Source organism: Tetrao urogallus (genome assembly GCF_951394365.1).
Source record: "Tetrao urogallus genome assembly, chromosome: 1".
NCBI lineage: Eukaryota > Metazoa > Chordata > Aves > Galliformes > Phasianidae > Tetrao > Tetrao urogallus.
In genome coordinates, this window is record NC_136813.1 from 133,388,649 (window position 1) to 133,411,372 (window position 22,724).

Below are 22,724 nucleotides of genomic sequence, written 5' to 3' on the forward strand. Positions count from 1 at the left end.
GCGGAGGATTTGCAGGTAGCACGGATTGGAGATGCCCCAGCAAAGGACGTGCTGAGTCCCGGGCCCTGTTTCCATCTCAGGCTGTGATGAGGGCTGCCAGCTCTCCTGCTTTGCTCCTTGCCTCACTGTGTGATGGAGCCACCCTGAGCAGAGCAGGCCTAGGTGTACACTACAACTAGAACGGGAATCACTCCAAACTGGGAGTGCCTGTTAACTCCGGCATCACTCGCACGTATAAAGCTCAAGTCAGAGCTGCAACAAGCAACCATTGCTAACAAGATTTCAGTGCAGGTCTGCATGACTGCTGCGAATCAGGTATTCCATGCAGGCATCCCCAAGGCATGGCTGCACAGCTTCTGTCTGAGATTTGGGAGCCTCCATCTCAGGTGTTAGATTCAACCTCAGTGTTGTGCTCATCAGGAGGCAGGCAGCTGGAGTGTGTTTCTTCAGCAAATGGTACATGACTATGGACATCAAAGCTTGGGATAAGAGTTCTCTTCTTCATTACATATGCATGCATTATTTATCAATAGCTCTGGTGAACCTAAGACCCAATTTTTGTCATGGGAAGTGAATGCATTTCTCTAATTTCAAGCACGTTGCAGACTGCTCTGCTCAGCTAAATGGTTTGCTGAGTTGTCACTGTCTCTATCGAGTGCCACATGTGCTGATTCAATGCCAGGAGGAAGCAGAATAAGTGAGGCTGCTAGAAACTGATTGTTTCAAACATAGATTTTGCATGCTGCTACATGTTACAGCAAGAAGAGAGAGATGATTTACTCCCATATGTGCACAGATGAGACTATGTCCTGGTGAGCTGCCATGCCCTCTGAATCTGATGCCCTCCTGTATGCCCAGCATCCCATGGGGGGATGATAGCTGCTGGTGTGGGGGTCCAGCTTGAAAGAGTCTGAGTTTCTTCCTCAGCTAATTTGTGCCCCTTGAAGGAAATCAAAGGAGCTGACAGGTGAGACAGTTAATTGCAGGCTCGGAGGCAATTTAGGGCTGATGGGAAGTGGTTCAAGTCACCGGGGGCTTGAAGGAGCCTCTCTTTCCGTAGTCATAGGTCAGGGGAGACATCTTCCTCTCACTGCAGGAGGAATCACAAAGCAAAATGCAAGCTGCTTGGAAACTGTGGATCTGGTGTGGAAACCTTCTCACAGTCCTTCTCTTCCTCAAGACTGTCATGATATTTTTAATAACAATTGATGGCTGCCTAAACTCGCAAACATGTTTTCATTAATATTCATGAAAGAATGGACTGTTTTTATCTACACCTACATCAGTGTGTGGTAAAATGTATCTCAAGCCCAGCTTTTATGTTTAATTGCACTGAAACTGGATCACCTCTGATTTTTATGGGGAAAAAATAGTTTGTTTTCAAAGGAGGAAAGCATGAAATGTTATAATTTCTGACCTAGAATTTTGGCAGAGCTGCTCCATTCTGTGGTATCAAAATGGATGGGGAAAAAAAAAAATTTTTTTAAGATTTTTAATTGACCTCTGAATATTGCAGCCATGCTGTTATGCGTTTCTACAATAGCACCCACCCAGACTTTCAGTGTAAGCACTCTGCAGCCATTAGCCAGTAAATACTTGTCAGAATTTCTGCATGTACATAGGGCATTATTGTCAGATCATGAAAGAAAGAAACTCATCTCTGCTCCCACATCTGTCAGGGGGAAGTTTTGCCCTGAGAGGGTGATGAGGCATGGCTGCCCAGAGAAGATGTGGGTGCCCCATCCCTGGAGTGTTCAGGGCCAGGTTGGATGGGGCTCTGGGCAGCATGAGCTGCTGGGTGGCAGGCCTGCCCCTGGCAGGGGGGTTAGAACTAGATGATATTTAAGGTTGCTTCCAAACCAAGCCATTCTCTGATTCCATGATTCTATGTTTCTATGATCTGCCAACTCTGGCTGGGACACAGGGCAGAGGAGACTTCCTTCTGGCCCAGACAGCAGCTCTAATTTGACCCAAATACCTCGATGCCGATAACCTTTTTAACCTCTGTATCCTTATTAACACACTGAGCAGTGAGAAGTAGGTATTTGCAGCACATCCTCTGAGCAGGGTCATTGCATGACACGTTTAACGCAAAGGATTTGGCAACACGAAGGATGCTGCGAGACGCGCACTGAGTCAAGTGTTTTCGTGGCTGTGGAGATTAGCAGACTAAGTGGCATCATTTCTTTAGTCACTTGATGCATTGCAGTTCCTGGGGCTCCCCAAGAAGCAAAGCCTCCTCCCTCAAAAAAGCTGTTCTAGTGCAGCTACTTTATCAGGAAAGCTTTAATCCCTTTCAAAATGGGGTTTCCCTTTCTCCTAATCAAGTTCTTTCAAATCATGCGGACTTGAAATGGAAAAGATTAAGTTTAACCCCTTGGTAGTAGAGGGAGAGGGCTTAAATTGACTTTCATTCTAGCTACCTTGTGTCAAGACCCAGGAAAGCAGCTGTCTGCTCACAGTTCTCTCCCCATTGAACACCTCTGTTCATATTTTTTTTCATTTTTTTCCCCTTTTCCTTTCTTCTTGTTTCAACATGGAGTATTTAAACAAGTCTAAATTTAGAGTGGAAATTTAGCTGTGGAAAAAAAAAAAGGAAAAAAGACAATGTAACCAGGCAAAGGCATTAATTAATGTGACACCTACATGTCTGCTTCTATAAACAACAGGTAGAGCATGCAGCTGAGATGAGCGATCTGCAGGCAGATATTTGCAGAACTACTGAATGGAAGGAAGGTCTGAAAGGCCATGTTGGCCAGAGTCCTGCTGACATGGGGAAACTCTGTAGGCCAAGCATGCATCCATTGTTCACTGCTTCTGAGGCAACTTGAAATGGAGAGATTTGGGGGTATAGCACCTGCCTGTACCACCGGAGCTACTCTAAGGGTGAATCTGTACTCTGCAGAGATCTCAGTGAGGCACTCTGTACGTGCTGTATGTATTCAAACCAAGATCTCCATGTGACCGGTCACTCAACAGCATTGCCCCAGTGAGCTGCAGCATCTGAGGCTCAGTGGGATAGTGCTAGCTCTGACACTGTCGGACCAGAGGGAGGGCAGCGCACACAGGGAGCAGGGATTGGGATAGAAGTGGGGATAGGGATAAGGATGCTTCCCAGCCCCCAGCCTTGGGGCCTGTCTGCAGCATCAACACTACTGAAGGAGCAAGTCTGCAGCCTTTTTCACCCAGTAAATCCACTCTTCTGTGAAGTCAGCTTGCAGTTTTAACCCTCCTCTGAAACCTGATCAGAAGAGATTTGCATGGCCAGCCAGTAAGCCCACAAATAAAAGTGCTTTTCCAACACCGCCTCTGGCAAGGGTCCCCTTTTCCTGGCAGCTGCTGGACAGGCAGATCAAATTCCCTGCTGCTGGAGAAACACCTCACAGCTGCTTTCCAAACCACGCCAGGGAACAGTTAAATCTCCTCAGACAGGCCAGAGACGTCGTCCTCATATCTCCCAAACAGGATACAGGCTCCAGCACTGTTGAGAAAGGAGCTTTTCAAGCACAATGTTTGAGCAGGGTGGAAAGGAATTTCTATACCCAGACACTTGGTGTCCTGGTGTGAGGCAGAGAGGCACAAGATTATGAGCTCAGATAAATGTATCTACTGTTAATAAGATCAAGTATTTTGTTCCCATCATTCTTTGTTTTAAGTTATTGAAAATCAAAGCAAAGAATTCTTATTAGGCTATGATGCTGGTTTAAGCTCAGGATAATGGTACAGCAAAGATTTGCTTGGAGGTGCCGGCAGACATGCAGCAAGCACCTCCATAATGAAAACCAAGGGAGTACCCATCTTCTACACCCTCTTCCCACTCCTGATATCCACAGTGCAGAAAGGACTCCATGTAGGCCCCAAGATATTGTCCTGAAGAACAGAGGGCTCATCCTTGCCCTGCTGCTTGGGCTTCCTGGGAGACACATACCATGGTGCCACGGGGAAGAAGTATCTGGTGACCAGCTTCAGGCAGATAAGCCTGGCATCAGGAGGAGCTTAATGCCCAAGGGGTTCTAAGACACTGCCTCATCTGCTCTTCATCTCCATGAAGCTGCACACTTCGTTCAGGGCTGCCGCCCTGTCCCCCATTCCAGCTGGCTTTCTGACAAAGAGAAGCTTGGTTGCTACCAGTTGTGCCTTGGCAACCTGTGCTGCAAGGAGAGAGGCTGCCTCAAAAGGCTGTGCCATGCACGGCAGAACTTTCTGATCAGCTTTTTATGGTGCTCAGTGTAAAATTTCCCTTTCCTTGTTTTCTCCCTTTCTCTTTGTATTTATCTTGCTATAAGACTGCACTTCAGTCTGCTCAGGCATTCCCAGATTAAGGTCATCATGTGAATGCATTAAACAAATGAGGATTTCTGGTGTCTGTAACAAACTCACCTACAACACTGCTTAAACCAGTGTTTTGACTATATTTGTTCTTTGGCTGATCTTGACACTTGCCAGCACCTTCTCCTAGCAAGATAATCCAAACTGACCTCAGTTTCTAGTAAAACCAGAAACAAACAGAACTGGTAAATCTTCCCTATATTTATGAACACAGCACAGAATCACACTGGCACTTTTTATTGCCTCATGGTCTAGCAAATGTATTTCTAACTTGCTCCTCTCTCTGCCCCCATGTCTCTTGCAACCCTCCTCAGATGCTCACACTTCATTAAGGATTTTCTCTCATTCTTTCTTATAGGACTCATTTTCTTCTTCCCCAATGAGACCTGCTGTCATTTATCTCCTTCCTGTGCCTCAGCTGTGCTCACACAGCACAGTGCTGAGCTCTGCAGAAGCACCTCCACACACAATAATCCCATTAAGGGCTCTCTAGGCACCTGATGTTTTCCAGTTTTCTTTGTTGTTTTCATTTCATCTTCGAATTCCCTTCCCTTGCAACTTTGGGTCATTAAGAGGTTAAGTGAGGTATACCTGTCAGGTGATATCCATTAAACAAGATCAATACAAATAAAGGGATTTGGGTCTCCCCATTTAGCATGTTGCTGCATCTCATTGCCTTTTCTACGGGTGTTTCAGGATTTGCTCAACACAGAGCAGGACTCTTTCCAAACCCATCTGGATTACACTGGGTCCCCGCTGCAAATAGCACACAATGACTGGAAAGGCTAGCACAAAGATGCTGCAAAATCACTTACAATAATTCTTTGCTTATGGCTCCCTGCAAAGTGGAGAGAAAATGTTGTATGTAACCCTGATTCTCCTGCCTTCAGCTTGCACTCAGATTTTTTTTCAGAATGTGAACTTTCATCGTCTCCTTCCTGAAGTATCCAGACAAGTATCCTGGCAGGCCTGTACTCTACCCCTCATTTTTAATCTTGGTAAATGAGAAATGAGACCTTGATGATCAGTCTTCTTGGTCCTTGTTAGAACAACATTCTCCTCTTCTCAGGATGCAGAGAGAGGAGGAGGAAAAGGAAGCAGCAGCTGTCTGACCCCATGATCCCTGGTGCCAGCACCATCTTAGTCTGGGGAAGAGCGATCAGCTCCATCCATTCTCACAGGCAATATATTACACCCCTTGTCTGCAGAGAGTAGTTGCTGGAGGAAGATATTTCTCCATGCTATGCTCACCAAAAGAGTCGTCTTGGGGCAGTCCAGATCTGTGTTGACTCCTTGTCAGGGTGAGAGCCCCCATGGCACGTTTTGGCCGTTTAAGAAAGGTACTGGTATGATCTAGACCTGTCCACCTGTTACCTTCAACTGCTAACAATGCCATTTGCTGTACAGCTATGTGGTACCCTAAAGGCACTGTCACAAGAGTGTGAGTTTATATGTGCAGAAATTTATGGGTTTTTTTTTGTAGATTTTAAAGTCTCAAATAGTCATTTCAACCTTCCCGTGTAACCCTTTGCACAGCACAGATTTAAGAATGTCATCTGGAAATTTCAGCCCTGTTAGATCCACCATCTGCTTGAATAGGATCATAACTTAAAAGACATTTGGTTTGGAGTAAAGATTGCAGTAAATGCAGAAACCAGCCTATCCTGAGGTGAGTCAGCTTTGTAATGACTTAATTGCTCAGCCTGAGCTTTCAGTCTCTGCATCACACAATTTAACCTCCATTCCATGTATCACCCTTTAATTCCCTTATCTGTATTTTCTCTGCCACTTCTATTGTCCCATTTAGCATGTGGCACCAACACTGCATTCAGCAGCACATCTATAATACGTGCTTTGATTTTACTTCAGTTGTTTGAAGTCACTTTGCCCCCTCACATTCTTATGAAAAACCTAATGATCTATTGTGGCTTTGCATTTTATAGAAAACAAACCATTTTAAACGTGGAGAAAATGATGGAAGTTATTCTAAGAGTGGGTTAACTCATAGCTGCAGAGTCAGGCTGCTCAACAGGTCTCTCTGCTCATTTATATCTTTCCACTGCTATATCTACAGTTATTTATAATTCATACTCCTCACAATGATAATGAGCTTTCAAAGCGTGCCCCTCATCTGACTGTGCACTTTGCTGCTCGCTGCTGCTCTTCACGTTCAGCCATTGGCTTCCTTTGATTCATTGGTCTCCAGACACTGATTAGGGGACGGCAATCTCAATTGAATCTTTCCCAAACTGAGAGGTTCAGCTATTAACAAAGCATCACTCACATGAGGAGGAGATCAGGAGATCAGGTAATGGGTAGTCCTTCTGACTGCCCATCCCTTTCGTCTCTCCTATATGAGGCGTCTGGACATTTCAACCGCACACTGTACCCCAAAGTGATAGTGCCAGAGTGGGTACCCAGCATCCCACGCTATGGGTGGGTGAGATCAAAGGTTGGGGGGCTTTTCTGGTCCCGCAGCTGTGAACCCTTTAAAGCAGGCCGGCCTGACCTCCGGCTCGAGAAGCTGAAACCCGTCTTCAGGAATCAGAGTAATCCCTGGTGATTTTATCCCACTCCACTTCCCTAAATCTGTGGCTGCTGCTGCTTGGCCAGGGGATTAAGGGGCTGCCGGGGGATTACGTAGCCGCTGCAGCTCGGGGCACAGAGCTGCCTCCTGGCGCAGCCATTGCTCGGGGCACGGGGCCAGCAGCATGGCGGGGGCTGCACAGGGACCCCCGCAGGGCAGCAGGAATGGCATGGATCCCGCACATCCCGCCGGCCGGGCCCCTTGCTGATGATTGGCACATGGAGAATGGACCGTGGAGCCATCCCGCTGCTGCTGCTCAGCTTCCTCTGCCTCCTGCCCGCCGCCCAGCTCCAGACCAAGATACCGCTGGAGACGTGAGTGCTTCCTCTCATTTTGAGGTGGGGTGGGGTGGGAGGGGGATGGCATTCCCTCCAGGTGATGTGAATAGCAGTGGTGATGGATGCTGGCAAGGACACAGGACAGGAGCCACAACTTCAGTTCCCAGCACTAGCACTGCTGTTGAAGCCTCATTTTCCCCACTCGCTACGCAGGGCAGTGACACCCATCTGCTCTAGTTAAGCACCTGGACAGCCACTAATGCTCCAGGATGTGGAAGGCAAAACCAGCTGATGACACCTTCATCTCAGTGCAGGTGCAAGTTGCGGTGATACGGCCATGGAGCCAAATGTAGGCAAGCCCAGAGCCCTCGCTCAGGGTTGCTTTCACGAGTGCTGCTTTGCAGTCTACAGGTATAGCTGTGGCCAGAACCCAGCCTCAGGAGTCACAGGAGATGGGTGGTTGGGTGAGGGCTTGTCTCTCAGCATAAAAGCGAGACTGCTGCTGCTTTTACCTTATATATCAGCAGCACTAGCCAAGTGCACTGGAAGCTGATAAAAGCAAGGATGTGCTTATGCACACTTGTATTTATTCCATGTGGATGTCAGCAGGGGAATTTGAGCGGAGGATGGGGCCCACAGCTCCTTGAATCACCTGCTCTGCTCTGCCTTGGTGTCCACCAGGAGGCTCAGAGTGCCTGGCAGGCCAAGCTTGTGAAAGCCTCACCTTGTTAAGCTGACTTAGGCAAGTTAAATCCTGTCAGGATTAAAAACGTCTGTAGGAGAATTGATGGGGCAGCAGCTCTGGGGCTGGGATGATTAGTGTAGGGGAGTAGTTAGTGTGTGGAGGGGACAGTGCTGCTGTCAAGTTTGTCTGCTAGACCAACCGAAGTCATCTCGTGCCTTTTGCTGAGAATGAGAAGGTGTTTTGCATCCAAAAAGTGCCATCAGGTCCCTTGCAGATATGCTCACCAACACAGCCCTACTGATTGTTGGAACTGGATGATCTGTAAGGTGCCTTCCAACCTAAGTAAGGCTACCTATGATTCTGTGATTACAAAGCATGGCACTGACTTCATGCAGGGGGCTCCAGGATGCTTTGCCACCAGGGTTTCATGCACCAAACCCTATACCAGCAAAGTGCTCCTGATGCTGTGCCACAGAAAAGACACAGAGGCCACACAGAGTGATGCTGGCCCACTTCACACATCTGCACAACCCATTTGTCTCCATGGGTGATTTTGCTCCCTTTGAACTGCAGCAGTGTCCCTATGCTCTTTCATAGCAATAGAGATGGGTAGATTTAGGTTAGATACAGGGAAAAAATATTTTACAGTGGGTGGGGTGAGGCACTGGAAGAGGTTGCCTAGTGATTGATGCCCTATCCCTGGAGACAACCAACGTCAGGTTGGATCAGGCTGTGGGCAACCTGATCTACCTGTGGTGTCCCTGTTCATTGCAGGGGGCTTGGACTAGATGGCCTTTAAAGGTCCCTTCCAACTGTAAGCATTCTATGATTCTATGGGACTTCAAAAATCCAGCTGAAAGGAACTTCCCAGCAAAAGAGGCGGTTTCTCCCTAAAATTGTTCCCCTCTTTTCTTCTCTTAGCTCCATCGGATAAATTTCAACCTCTATTGTAAAATAAAATTAGAGTTCAACCTCAAAAATAGAATTAAACCTCTATTGTAGAATAAAATTCAACCCCTAACAGCTTCAGGCTATGCAAAATAAAATTGACTCTCTGTGTCCAGAGTGAATGCTGCATGGAAATACCTTTTGGCCTTGACATCGGTGGCATTAAGAAGACAGCCTGTCCTTTCTGCTGTTTTCACCACTGAATACAAGTGCAGGGATTACAGGCAGGCAATCTCTGGCCAAATCCTTTTCTGATGCGTGTGGTTATAATGTAATAGCCCTTTACTACTGAGAAAATGGTTGCGTCACTTTGCACAATTTGGAACTTGTTCATATACAAGAATAAAGAATAAACAATAGAAAAAGAGCTTTTCTCCTCTGGTGCCAAAACCAGACCAACAGCTGAATTAATCCCTTGTGTTTCAAATCCACTCATGAATTTGACTGCAACACAAAAGTTGCCCTTTTCAAATATAATTTCAGGAGAGGAAGACATTGGCCAGAGGAGAAAAGAAAGTAAATCAGTAGAAAATAGAGCTGCTCCACAGATTGCATGAGGACATTTTGGGGACACGAAACCAAAAGCTTTTAAGCACCAGCTGGGTTTGATCACTGGAAGTGACAGAAAACTTAGTTACCCTCTTCTGCCCCCAGAGTCATGCCTCCCCAGAGTCAGCACTGCCCTCGGCTCATCACCGACTTACCTCTTTGCTGGCTTTAATTCCAGCAGTGCAAAAATCTGCTCAGCACATTGCTAGCTTCTGGGATACAGATCCAGCACAGAAACCACCTGCCCTTTTCTCCTGGCCTCCACTTGATTTATAAGCTGGCCATAGCACAGGATTTCTTGAGCTGCAAGGGCACTGGGTGTTTGGGCTGGCTACTCAGCCTTTCTTTGTTGGGGTGCCAGAAATGTTAAGAACTTCTGTGGGGAAAGGTGATATTCAACCTGGAACAGGCTCCTGCCGTAACCACCTCTATGCATTTTCTTCATCCCCCATGAAACAGCACCATGTATTTTAATTCCCCACTCATCAGCCCTGTCACATAGAGCCTCTCTTTCCGCTCTTTCCTCTTTTTCTTCTCTTTTCTTTCTTTCCTCTGGGTTTCCCAGCTCCTACACTCCAGGTGCTGGCCCTCTCCGCCTTGCTCATCCTTTTCCCTTTGCTCCTCCTCTTACTGTTGCCTGTCCCTCACATTGTGGGTTTTGCCATGCGGATCAGCAGAACATGAGCCCCCAACAGGAAGGGCAGCTCAGACTTGGCCGTAGTGTGCAGCTTGAGGCCAACACTCAGCACCTCTGGGACAGGCTTAGGAACTGTGAAAATGCATAAATCCCAATGCATTCTTTCCCCTAAGTTATGCTGTTACTGGATGTTTCAACATTCATGTGTTTAGGCTTCTTTTACCATGGCCTCAAAGGCTAAAAAATGAACTTCCTTTTTCCCGTTTCTATGAAAGCTGAGAATCCCACATAATCACGTGGCTTCAGAGTTTTACAACCCAGCAGTTCCCTGAGCACTGAGGCAGGGTTTTCCACGAAGCCCTGTGGTTGGCTTCTCTACCAACCAGTAATTGCTAAGCTCATATTGCAGACCCATCGTCTCAATAGCAGCATCGTTCTGCTGAAGCTGTCCAACTACACCCACTGGTCTGAACTTAATATCTCCGACTCTTGTACCCTGTGGAATAGAAAAATTACAAGAAGAGATAGGAAGAAGGTCACATGCATGGCCACAGACACAGCACAAAACAGAAAGTGTAGGATGACATGCCTCTGATTTATTTTATTTAGAAAAATAGGGTAAAAATCACTATTCCAAACTTCATGCTTAAGCTCTTTCTTTCTTCAGTGGAAGGTAAGATCTAGAGAGTATTAGTTAATGTCAGCACAGAACATCTCAGACCAAGAAAAGAACTATGAAACTAGCTGCTATGTCAAGTTAAATACAGGTTCATAGATATTCAGGCAATAAGCTAATCACTACAACAGTCAGGAAAGCAATCCAGGAGGGACTCATCTCTCTTTGTGTCTTCTTCTCTTTTCTTTCTCTAGAAATTGCTAGAATGACTGAACTGCAGCAGTAAATCCTGGCCTCCTACCAGGTACCTGTGGTCTTTTTGCTCTAAGAATGAAACGAAGAGATAGAATCTGTCTGTCAAAATAAGACATAGGCCACAGTGTCCAAACAATGTAGCTGTACTTACTGATTTCAGCTGGTGCTGGCTTACAGCAGATGGAAATGAGTGCCTTGTTCGCAATCGAGGAGTAGTCGCGAAGGGCACTTGCTCGCATTGTGCCTCCTTCATAGGCACTGAGGAGGGGTACTGTTCAGGGCAGAAGTTTTACAGTGGCTTCAAATCATCCCTCATGTCTGCCTGCATTTACAATAGGAGAGCCTAACAGACAGGCTTCCTAGGCTAATGTTAGTTGTTGTGGTTATTCCACCATTGCTGCGCTGCCTTTGCTCCTGTGTTCATCTTTTTGTCAGCGTATTACCCTGCCTTAACAGTGGTGCAATGTGCTGAGCAATCAGGACTTGGGATTAAAGCCTGCTGAGGGCTGGGAGGTACCTACTGAGAGCCCCAGGTAAGGCTGCAGCCCATAAATAAGTAGTGCATGCTGGTAAGTGAAGGCCCATTTATTCCATTAAATAAATCTCTCCTAAGTGAATCCTTGCTGAAGGAACTGCATGTAGGTGGAACTGCCTAATGTGAATCATGTAACAGATTTCTGATGAAGTGCTCTGTCAATTATGAGAGCCATCTATTTTCATTTGGATGGCTCAGTGTTCAGGCTGCTCTTAACATCCTTATGTTCTCCATGTGGAATTGCTATCATCAGTTATTTACAGGATGGCACAGATGTGAGTAGTGTTTTACAAGGAGGAAGTACATAATCTTCCTTGGCATTATGAAGCTGTAGTACCTCCTCTAAGAGCAGTATATTCATCTGGCTCATTAGTCTCTACCCCACACAGCTCTGGGAACTGAATCCAGTGGTGAGTCCTGACAATTTCTTTCAACTCTGATACTTATATCTGCTCAGCAGCCTTGATGTGAGCCTTTCATTCTAGGCTCTGTCTGTAATCAGTGAAGACAAGTATCTCCAGAGAACTATTTATTTTGCTTTACTAACAGTAGAGGAAATCAAATGATGTCTAAGACCAAACAAACGACTTTCACACCTCGAAAGGGAGTTGAGACAAATTCCACTTGGAATCAACAGGCAGTGACCAGGGCCAGCATTCACTGATACTCCTTGCTGACAAATGTCCTGCTTATCAGCGTTTTTCACCTTCCTTACTGCTTGTCTTGCTAACTGCTTGGCAAGAAAGCATTACTATTGCCATTCTACAAGTTTGAGAAATATGAGGAGCTTCATACTTAGAAAAATGGAGTTTTCATTGTAAAAAGAAGTAATTTACTACCTCTGAATTATTAGTACTGATTTTCCCTTTTTTTTCTTTTTAGGGTTAAGTCTTGGGCAGATGTCTTTGGTGGTGAGCTGTACTCAATTGTGACCAAGTATTCAGGCTCTCTCCTATTGCAAAAGGTAGGTTAAAACTGTGAGGATCCCACTGGCCTTGCACCCACTCCCCACATAGCCTTCCACCCTTCCCCCTCCACTGAAAACCTGGGGTGGAAGAAGGCAAGTACACAGATCTCCAGCCAACTTTCAAAACCATGTGAGTTCATATCCATGAGAATAGTAATCTCTCATGGCTATGCCAAACTGCAGAGGGTGATCCACATCTTCCCTACTTTCATTTGCTATGGCCAAATGCCACAAAAATGTCCAGTTGAAAAAAAAAATAAATGCACTTTAGCAGTACTCTTCAAGTTCACCCTCTCATTATTTCACTCTCTTTTATGCTAACCCTTCAGTCCTCTATAAGTGCACATCAGTCCCCGCCTCGTGTGCACATCGCTCATCTGTTTGTCATCACCCCACAGTGCCCTCCTGCAGCTCTCCAGCTGGTGCTTTTGTTTATTTCTGCCTCCTCATTTGTATTCCTCCAGTAACTCTTCAAGGCACTTTCCTTGCATTTGAATTGCCTTTAAAATCATCGTTTGCACAGGGTCTCTGAGGCAGGTGTCCTGGAAGCTATGATCTTCCTGAAGAATAAGGACCTCTCCGCTAAGCTCTCTGCCAACATTAAAGGATGCAGCTCTAGGGACTTAAAATAATTTTTCCCATTTACGCTCATATAGAATTTGCCCTGTAGTGTTTGATCACTAAAGTCAGAGGTGAATGGCTGCTCCTGTTCTGATCTTTGATCCCTGCACACTGCTGCAGCAGGGCTGTACTAACCATCCCTTCCTAATTACTACTCAGGGAGCCTGATGGCTGCTGAGCACATCCGAGGGGATATGTTCCCTGCTCGATCTCATGTGGCCAGCCGGTTTCTTTTCATTTCTTTCTCTGGTTCTTCTCTTCAACACAAGCCATGCACTGCCTATTAGTGCCTTTGGGTGACTGTTTTTTGTCCTTTAGTAATACCCATATCCCAGCACAAAAATAAATAGATAGATGGATAGATAGATAGATAGATAGATAGATAGATAGATAGATAAATAAAATCTAGGTGCTAATGAGCCCTACATCTGGAGAAAGGGAAAGTCTTTGCTAGGCTTTCCTGAGAAAGGCCTTTAGTATTTGTCAAAGACAAATGATGATTATCAGTCCTTCTTAGAAGGAATGTGTCACTGTACAATAAATAATTTTCAGCAGATATAGGCAAAAGTTTGCATTTTAGCAATTTTGAGGATTCAATTGTATGACGTCCTCAAGCAGTAGAGCTAGAGTCAAAGTGACAGCAAAGCTACAGCAGTTTGAGTGGACACCCAGTCACCAGTGGACAGTGCACACCCAAAATGAGGGTATCAAATAGTCAGTCATCTGTGTCTGGTGCTGTGTAGGTATTTGATGTCCAATAAGAAGTCTGCAGACTGTAGATTTATTTTTTTTTAATATGTTAAGGGTGCCACTTTATAGTGTCAAGAACTATTGCTGTCACTGTCTTCTCCATGCTGCTCCAACACTGTCAACCTGCCCCAGCCCTAGCAGAGTGCTAGCAGATTAGGGGGTTTACACTCCTTAAGGTTCAAAAGTCAGTGGGACTTCAGAGGACAGGGTATAGTTTGGAAATGCCAATGTCATTACAAATCAATGGTGGAGGTCAAGGATAGCAGCCATGATCCTGAAGTGGGTTCCAAAATAGCTGTGCTTTGTTGGTTTCATGAAGGTGTTGCAGAGGATCATTTCACCTCCCTCTGTTCACACTGTTTACTTTGTCACTCAGGATCTTGATCTCTTTGGTGTAGGGGTTGTACAAGACCTGTAGATGCTAGTAGACTAGGAGTCACAGCAACCATCTCAAATAAAAATTCACAGCTCTGTTGGCTTTTAGTATAGTTCATTGTGAGAGAAAAGAACGGATGAAGAAGAAGCCCAATGTAGCCAAATCCATTCTAGAATTCATGTTGAGAGTGCTCAAGGCATCTTCAGTCCTTCTAACAACCTAATCAAGCACAGAGTTGGACACCTTCTCACACTTCCCAAAGCAGGGACAGTTCTGTAGGTCTTCCCTTAGTCCCTAACACAGTGCTGCAGACTAACTTCTTGCTAACAGGCAAAATGTTCATGCCTCATGCATCAGTACCTAAGTGGCTTCAGACTCCAAGTGGCTTCATGGAGATTGCTGCCCCAGTGCAAAGAGTGCAAGGCAGCCTGGCCAGAGGAGCCAAATGTGCCCTAGAGATAAAAATGTGCGTGCTCCCCAGTTACCTCTCTCATCTGGGACCACTGCCTCTTGTTCATATGAAATATTTCTCTTTGTGCAAGAGATTCTCTAAGTACAAGGGTGTGGAGTGCAATGCAGAGTGCCAACAATTGTGTCCTCAGGGCTTTTTTAAGTCAATGGGCATTTTCTCTTTGAGAAGATATGGAGACAACTGCACCTTCCAAATTTGATTTCATGTTTCCCCTGTGACTATTAGGTAGTATATTAAAATAGCTAGTTTATTGTTCTGAGACCTGTAATTCCTTCGTTATCTGAATGTTTTGCATGTTTTTGCACCTTCTCCTTACTTAGCATAAATTTTCTTCTGGGCTTAGTTTGCTTGGATTTCTTTGGATTTTTTTTGTTTCCCTCCAGAAGAAACTAAATACTATATTGCAAACCCAAATCTTCTATTTCCCACCAGGCTTTATTGCTTCTGGAGAACTGGTGAGGCAGTAGATATCCTTTGGTTTTGGAAGGGCAGGCTCTCATCCTGGACCAAGCAGCTTTGAGAAAGTCCCAGGTGGCTCTTGGTCTCAAGCAGCCAGGATGCTACCAAATTTAACCTCAGAGAAACAAAAGCTTAGGAGTTGTTTTGATTTGATGGCTGAAGCATTCATATTCACTTGGACATTATGCAGTAGAGGTCAAGAGAAGCTCATGTACCAGTCTGGTATGTGAACCTGGCTTGCTGATGGATCTACACCAAAACACTGGCTAGGGTCTAGGACAGATGACAGCAACATAGCTGGGGTCAAGTGATGATGTGGGAGGCTGAGTAGGAGGACAGTAGCATCTCCCACAGCTTTAACCTTTGGCTTGTTATGTCTGCTGGCAATGGCCCTGCTGCAGCTGTTGCCTAGGGCCTGGGGCCACCAGCTGCAGCCATGCTGGGAGGTCCCTGTGTGGTTTTAGGCTTCTCCCCAGAGCTCAGCTTGCCTCTGAGCGAGGCAAACACTAATCAATCTCAGCAGACCCAGAATTTATTTTTTCCTGTGCTACATTAGCATGATATAGATGTTTCTGGGAATTCCTCTTGCTTCCTTCTGAAGCTGAGGTGACAGTTGCCTTCCTTGGTAGATAGAGCTTAGAAAGGACAGCAAGACTTTGTTCCAGATGTGTGATTACTATAAAGCAATGCAGGTAACTACAAAGCAGAGAACAGAAAAATAAGTTCAATCAAGACATGTTTCTGGATGAAGATGAAAGCAATGTCTTTCACACCCTTAATATAGTTTCACTAGCGGTGAGTAATGCAACACTACATACTTCAATGGGCTTAATTTTAAGAAGGTGGGAACAAGAAAATATATTTGGTGACATGTCTCTGTTCACAGTTAAAACTTTAGGTACTGAATTCTAGATCTTCCGCTTTCAATTTGCCACCCCCACAGAAGGAGAATCTTAATGAATTGTCCCTGCTATTTCAGGGAGTGAAGCACCAGAGGAATGTGAAAGAATGTGTTATTTCAATTACCTATTTGGTGCCTTCTCAACATCAGCTGACTGCAGCTCATTCTCCCAAGCCTATAGCTGATTCCCATGTTGGAAAATATAATGATTTGATAACCTGAACTTGTGTTGCAGCTTGGTTGAACTTGGTTGGTAACAAGTACCAGTGATGGCACTTACCATGTTCTTTGTGCCATGGAATCTGGTAACAATACTGAAATTAAAGGTACAACCCTGTTGCCTACCTCTGGGAAGCCTTGCAGTGCATATTCCTTAATAGCAGGAGCCTTTAGTGGCAGGAATACAGATATAAAATGGTTTTATGGATTGTTTGTAGGAGAAAAGCTCAAGGGGGATCTGAGCTCAAACCCCATTTATTCCTCACAATAGCTAATTGAAATTTTGCAAAAAATTTGCCACATCTTCCCAGCACTGGCTAGTTCCCAAGGCTGAGATGTGTATGATATTAGCAGGCCGCTTGAGTTAGCTTGTGATTATATTATGTTGCTAACCTCCACTTTTCAATGTGTTAAAAGCACGCTAAAAATAATTGAGAGGTAATGAACCCTGCTTTTCTTAATCTAAGGAGTGACCCAAGGTAGCTGCTGGCAGGTCACTTTGTGAAGTGTACGATGGCTGTGCTAGTGCATTCTTCCCCCATCACTGCTCTCCCAGGAGAGATTAGTCTCCTCCCCCCGAGGAAGGCCTGATTAAACCGTAGCAGAGATCACCTCCCTCCTGCTGAAATCATGACATGGAGCTAAATGGGGCAGGCACCAGCTGGGTGCGTGCTGCAGGCTGGTCATCAGCCAGAGCCCTCCCTCTGGGGCTGCTGAACCTCCCTCTTTCAGCAGTGTGGTTATGCCAACCGCCCCGCTTGACCTGACCTCTTCCTCCTCCTCCTCATCCACCACTGCCCCAGCTATCAGCTGCAGCAGAGGGAATGCGAGGCATTTTTAATCCAGTAAAACCCTTGCTGTTAATCACGGCAGACAGAACTAGCAGCCTCCCCGCCATGCCTGCTGCAGACTGGTTGCTGCTGCTATTTCTGTTTGACCACCTCAGGCTCCAGGGCATTTCTTACTCTGCCTGTGCTTGTTTGCCTTCCCAAGTGGTCAGCTTGAACAAAAGGAGCTGTGCCCACTCACCCCCAAGATATGCAAAGTCCTTTCCCCACCACTTGCTTCTAGTTTAAAAGTGCCACTAAAGCTTCTGCCATCTTCTCGTTCTTTTCACTTCCTCATATTGTACTTGCAAAAAGAGCACATCCCTAGTGAGATTGCTGCTGTGGTGCCAACACAACATGAAGCTTGTATGAGCTTTAACAAGACCAAGTGCCAAGTCCTGCACTTGGATCACAAACAAACTCATGCAGTGCTATAGGTTTGGGTCAGAGTGACTGGAAATCTGTAAGAGGAGGAAAAGGATCTGGGGTGTTAGTTAACAGCTGGCTGAACATTAGCCAGCAGTGTGCCCAGGTAGCCGGTGTGCTACCAGGCAACCTGGCTTGTATAAAAAATAGTGCAGCCAGCAGAACTAGGGAGGTGATCATCCCTCTGTATTCAGCACTGGTGAAGCTGCATTTCAAGTACTGTGTTCAGTTTTGAGCCCCTCTGTGCAAGAAGGACATTTAGGCTCTGCAGTGTGTCCAGAGAAGGGCAGTGGAGCTATGATATGGAGCACAGGTCTTATGGGGGCAGCTGAGGGAACTGGGATTGTTCAATCTGAAGAAGAGGAGACTCAGGGAAGATCTCGTCATCCTCTATAGCTCCCTGACAGGAAATTATGGTGAGGGGGGATGAGAGGGATAGTCTTAAACTGTGGCAGGGGAGGTTCAGGTTGGATATTAGGAAACATTACTTCTCAGAAAGAGTGGTGAGTCACTGTAACAGGCTGCCCATGGAGCAGTGGCGGAGTCACCATCCCCTGAAGTGTTTAAGAACCGTCTGGATATGGCCCTGAGGGACGTGGTCAGGGGGCATGGTGGTGGTGGGTCAGCAGTTGGACCAGAAATTCTCAGTGGTCTTTTCCAACCTTAATGATTGTATGAGAATGGAGGGGATGTGTTTGTTCTAAAGAGAGATATGATGATGGGGGAAACTCAATTTGTGCCCTTCCACCAAACTGTTTATCATTAATCAAATTGTGTTTTTTGCTTGATTTTCCCTTTTCTTTCAGCTTATCTGTTTGTTAGCTTTGGGATTTTTTTTGAAAAGGAGAAATAAAGATTGGACAATTACCCAGTTCAGAAGTGTTCCCAGGCTTTTAATGTTTGCATTAGAGGGAGCTATGCTGATAATTCCTAGGTATATTGTCTTTTTAAGCAGCCACAAGCTCATAATTGGATTGTTTGCTTTTACTTAGTGCTTCAGGTTCTGGTCAGGGATCTGCATGTGCACAAATTACAGAGTAAAAAGGGAAGAAACACAAAAATGAGAGAAGAAGGTAAATTGTGGTGGTTCTTTCAATACATCTTTTATCACCAGCAACAGTGTCCAGCTAGCAGTAACAGTTTCATCCCTCCTTAAGGGACTCCCGCTCAGCAGGGTTTTCTGCTTTCCCTTGGGCAGAAATACAAAGACGTGGAGCCAACCCTGAAGATCAAAGAGGTGGATGGCCTGGAGCTTGTAAAGAAGTTCTCAGAGCAGATGGAAAGCATGCTCCGCAGGAAGGTGGAAGCTGTTGAGGTAGGACCATGGGCGCTGTGGGAAGGAAGTCCCCTCCCAGTGGCTCCAAAGCAGCCAGTGCTGGCCTCCCTCTGCCTGCACCAGGGGTACGTGGGCACAGGGGTTGTGTGAGGACTCCCTTGCTGAGCAGAGCAGCTGGCTTCTCTGAGCTTTAAGTAGACACTGGTGGGAGGACGTGGGCGTTCAGACAGGGGAATGCTGGCTGCTCTGTCAGCCCAGAGTAAGAAATAAGACGAAAACAAAGCCTGGGAATAAATATAAGGGAATTAACACTTTTCTCCTTAAAGGTGTTTAATTCTATAGCTGTTAGAAGAAAGGGAAAAGCCTCTGATAAGTGAAAATGAAGTTCATCCTTGCATGATGCCTCTGATAACTGAAAATAAAGTTCACCCTTGCATGATACCCTCTGGCCACTGAAGACTATAGTAGCTTGTTTCAGCTGTGTGTAGCTCAGGGGAAATTCTTGCAGCCCCTGAGCAGGAGCTTCAAGTAAAACACTTGGGTTTTCAGTGTACAAGGGGAAATGTGGAGTAGGTGGCAAATGGGCTTCAGATGTTGCTTTGTTGTAGATGAGGAGAGCAGGTAATCATTATGGCCTCTCTCACATCTAAGGATCTATCATATTCCCTTATATTTACACACTATACAAAGCATATTTCTGTAGTCACAGAGCCTCGACTGTTTAAGACATCTAATGTGGAAAAGCCATCCAGAAACACATCATTTGAATCTTGAAGTGAAATGTGGACATATTTAGATCCAGGGCTTTGGCTCATAATGTTAAATTCACAGCCAGACCTTTCCAGCATTTGGATTGCCTTACCCTTTGTGAAGGAGCACGAAGTATCTTTGCTGAAACTGTCACTAATTGTGCAACTCTGAAAACATGTGCATTCTTATCTGGATTCCTTCCCAGTCTGCATGTGAAGTGAGAATTAGTGCCCTGAAGCATCATATTGGAGAATGCTAGTGATGATATTGGCACCATAAATGGTCAGATCTCATAAACAGCCATAGCATCACGGAGTCCTTTACGAAACCAAGTTACAGTCTTTTTTCTCAGCAACAATGGCAGTCTGAGACTCCTTTTCTTTTGACAAGTTACTGACATCAGTCTGGGTCCAAAATGCCTTTCCCATGGCTTTTTGAAAGGGTTCATGGAAAATGAAATATATCTGTTTTTCGTCTAAATGAATATGTTTCTATTTGTGTGTACATGTCCTACAATGACTGAGACTCTTTGAGAGGCTGTTAGGGACTCCAGAGTAAGCAGGTGTAAATGCACTCAGCAATAAAAGATGTGACTATAACTTCCAAGTCATAAAGCTGCAGCATGGGATGACAGCAGAGGACAGGGAGTGTTTGCAGCCCTGTGTCTTTGTTGTAGTGAAGGGGGCAGTCACATGTCTTTTCATTATATGAGTGCCTTTTGGTGGTGGAAAAGCTTCTGGGGACTTCCCACAGCCTCTCTCATCTTTCTTTATCTGTTTGCATTAGAGGTTGGTGGAAGCAGCAGAGGATGCAGATCTGAACCACGAGTACAACTCCTCACTGGAGGTAAGCTGGTCCCCGTCAGTGACAAAATACGGTGCATATCTTCATAAGGACCAGGCAACAGGCTGATCTAGCAGTAACCTCCCATCTCTAGCACCTTGTGCAGCACACCTGACACTCTACCTAGGAGCCAGGTTAGGAGTATCCTTGTCTTCAGAACACTCAGCTCATCTAGAAATCAACACGACTCCTTGGGCAGATCCCAAGCCTAAGTAACACCTAGGGGATTAGTCTCTTTAGGATGAGAAGGGATTGGGAAGACATTGGGTTGCATGATGTTACAATAAAGGTTTTACCTTTATTGTAATATTAAAATAAGCATTGTCATTATTAATTATTAATAAGCATTATTAAAATAAGCATTGTCATTATGTGACACATTAGTGCAAATTATCTGGTACTTTCCTGTTTACTTGCCTGGGAAATTAGCTAAAAATTGGTATATGAGCAACAGGGAGGGTCCTGCTGCAAAGGTCGTAATGTTATTAATACCTGTAGCAAACTATTAATCCCAATGAGCAGAGTTTCTCACCAGCTGCCATTGACTTTTCTCCAGCTTGCAGACACATACTTGTCAATACTTCCTGTTGGATGAAAGTTTGGTTCTGTCTATGCAGTTTGGATAATTGGCTTTCCTTTAGTAACTGTTTGTAACTAAGCAATGGGATTATTGCTGGTGAAGGGAATTGGAGTGCAAACTGATTATTGAAGTTCATTATCCACACTGTAAGCAATGAGTGCATAGCAGAAGTGCAGGCTACTGTTAATGCTAGGAAAGTCAGGGACTGAAAACGCTTCATGAAACCAACCCAGATATCAGTTTTGCCTCTCTTACTCATTTGTTTAAGAATCACATTATAGTCATACTTCTTGCATCAGCTGCATTTGCAGTATCAAGGCACATGGCCCTTTATTCACACACACAGTTCACACTTCTGAGTACTGATAGTACTTGAACATAATAAGACTTTAAAGGGCCTCTTGCCTCAGATAAAGTGAACAAAACACATTAAAAATGGCTGTTATCCAACAGGGAAGACTATCCTGAAGATTCTAACATGTCGGCAGCTGCTAAATCCCCAGAGGGCCTTAACAGGGGAGATTTGTGTTGTCTTTGAGCACCTTCTGCTTTGTCCTTTGCTTTTGATGAGCTTCTGCTGCCTGGAGTGACAGTGAGAGGATAATCCAATCTGAATGTACATCAGGAGTTAACTCCAGTACATGACAGTGGTAGAGACAGGGCGACTAAGGTCAGAAAAGGCATGCTGTAGCAAACCTGAGAGCCAGACCCAGTGAGACACTCCACCTTTCCAGACAGCAGCTCAAATGCTGCTGAGTGACCATGGGAATCTAACACTGTATCCCTTTGCTCTTAGGAGGCTCTTTGGCAGTTGGCTTGATTATGCTTGAAACCTGCCAATAAGAAACTGGCAGAAACCATCATTTGGGCAGCTTGACACGTTTCATTGGTAGAGGCTGTCATTTGGTACTCATCTTGATTCTAGCTGAAGCCCGCATTCTCCAGATTTCCCTTCTTTTTTATAGGTGAAAGAACATTATTTTTTTCAGGTAGTACTGATCTCTGTACTCTCATTGTCTTTTTCTTTTTCATTATCTTCATTAACAGTTTGATTACTACAACTCCCTCCTGATTAATGAGAAGGATGAAAATGACAATTATGTGGAGCTTGGAGATGAATTCATTCTGGAGCCGAATGAGCATTTCAATAACCTGCTGGTAAACACAACATACAGTGATATCCAGCTCCCTACCAATGTCTACAACAAAGGTAATGGATGGCTGGCCTTTACTTTCTCAGTCCTAGTAGGATGGTGTGAAATCTAAATGGGAGTAATAATACCAGAATAAAGGATGAGGAAAGGAAAAAAAACAAACAAACCAGGTCTGGAAAGGTATTTTCTGAAGACACAGTTATGCCCATGTTGCAGTCTATCACTGTGACAAGGCTCAGGTGTAATCTGCTCTTGGAAGGCCTCCAAGTGATACACTGTCCTTCATTTTAGGTAGGCAGTATAGTCTGTAAGATTCATCTCTATAACCAGAGATGCTATGAAATGAAATGTGATGTGGATTTATTGGCAATTGCTATTCTACACAAAGAGTCTGATCTATCAAGATGTTTAGGTGTCAAGGATCTCATTGATTTCAGCTGAGAAAATAGATCCCAAGTATTTTTGGGTTATGAGAGCCTAACAACTCATGGAGACATTGTTAATTCACAGTGAGCACACTCAAAGGGGGATGCTGACAATTCACAGCTACTACTGGAGCGTGACTGTTCTGGGCTATTTGCTTTCCTCAATAAGACTTTAATAGCAGCAGGAGACCAGGAAGACCCTGAGGCTCATATAGCCTCATTTCAGCCCAGTCTGTCCTTTCTCCCTTGCACACTGATG

The 22,724-nt window shown here is 45.1% G+C and overlaps 1 protein-coding gene across 1 annotated transcript in view; it reads left to right on the plus strand.

Annotated features, from left to right (window-relative positions):
- Window positions 1-7,141: 7,141 nt before the first annotated feature.
- The window catches only part of CACNA2D4 (calcium voltage-gated channel auxiliary subunit alpha2delta 4), a gene marked incomplete at both ends in the record, with an annotated part of 113,856 nt that continues 98,273 nt past the window's right edge, over window positions 7,142-22,724 (plus strand). The window contains 5 exons of the mRNA XM_079550891.1: window positions 7,142-7,230; window positions 12,302-12,383; window positions 18,636-18,752; window positions 20,250-20,309; window positions 21,934-22,096. Of these exons, the coding sequence (XP_079407017.1) occupies window positions 7,142-7,230; window positions 12,302-12,383; window positions 18,636-18,752; window positions 20,250-20,309; window positions 21,934-22,096 (511 nt within the window). The remainder of the gene's footprint in view (window positions 7,231-12,301; window positions 12,384-18,635; window positions 18,753-20,249; window positions 20,310-21,933; window positions 22,097-22,724) is intronic.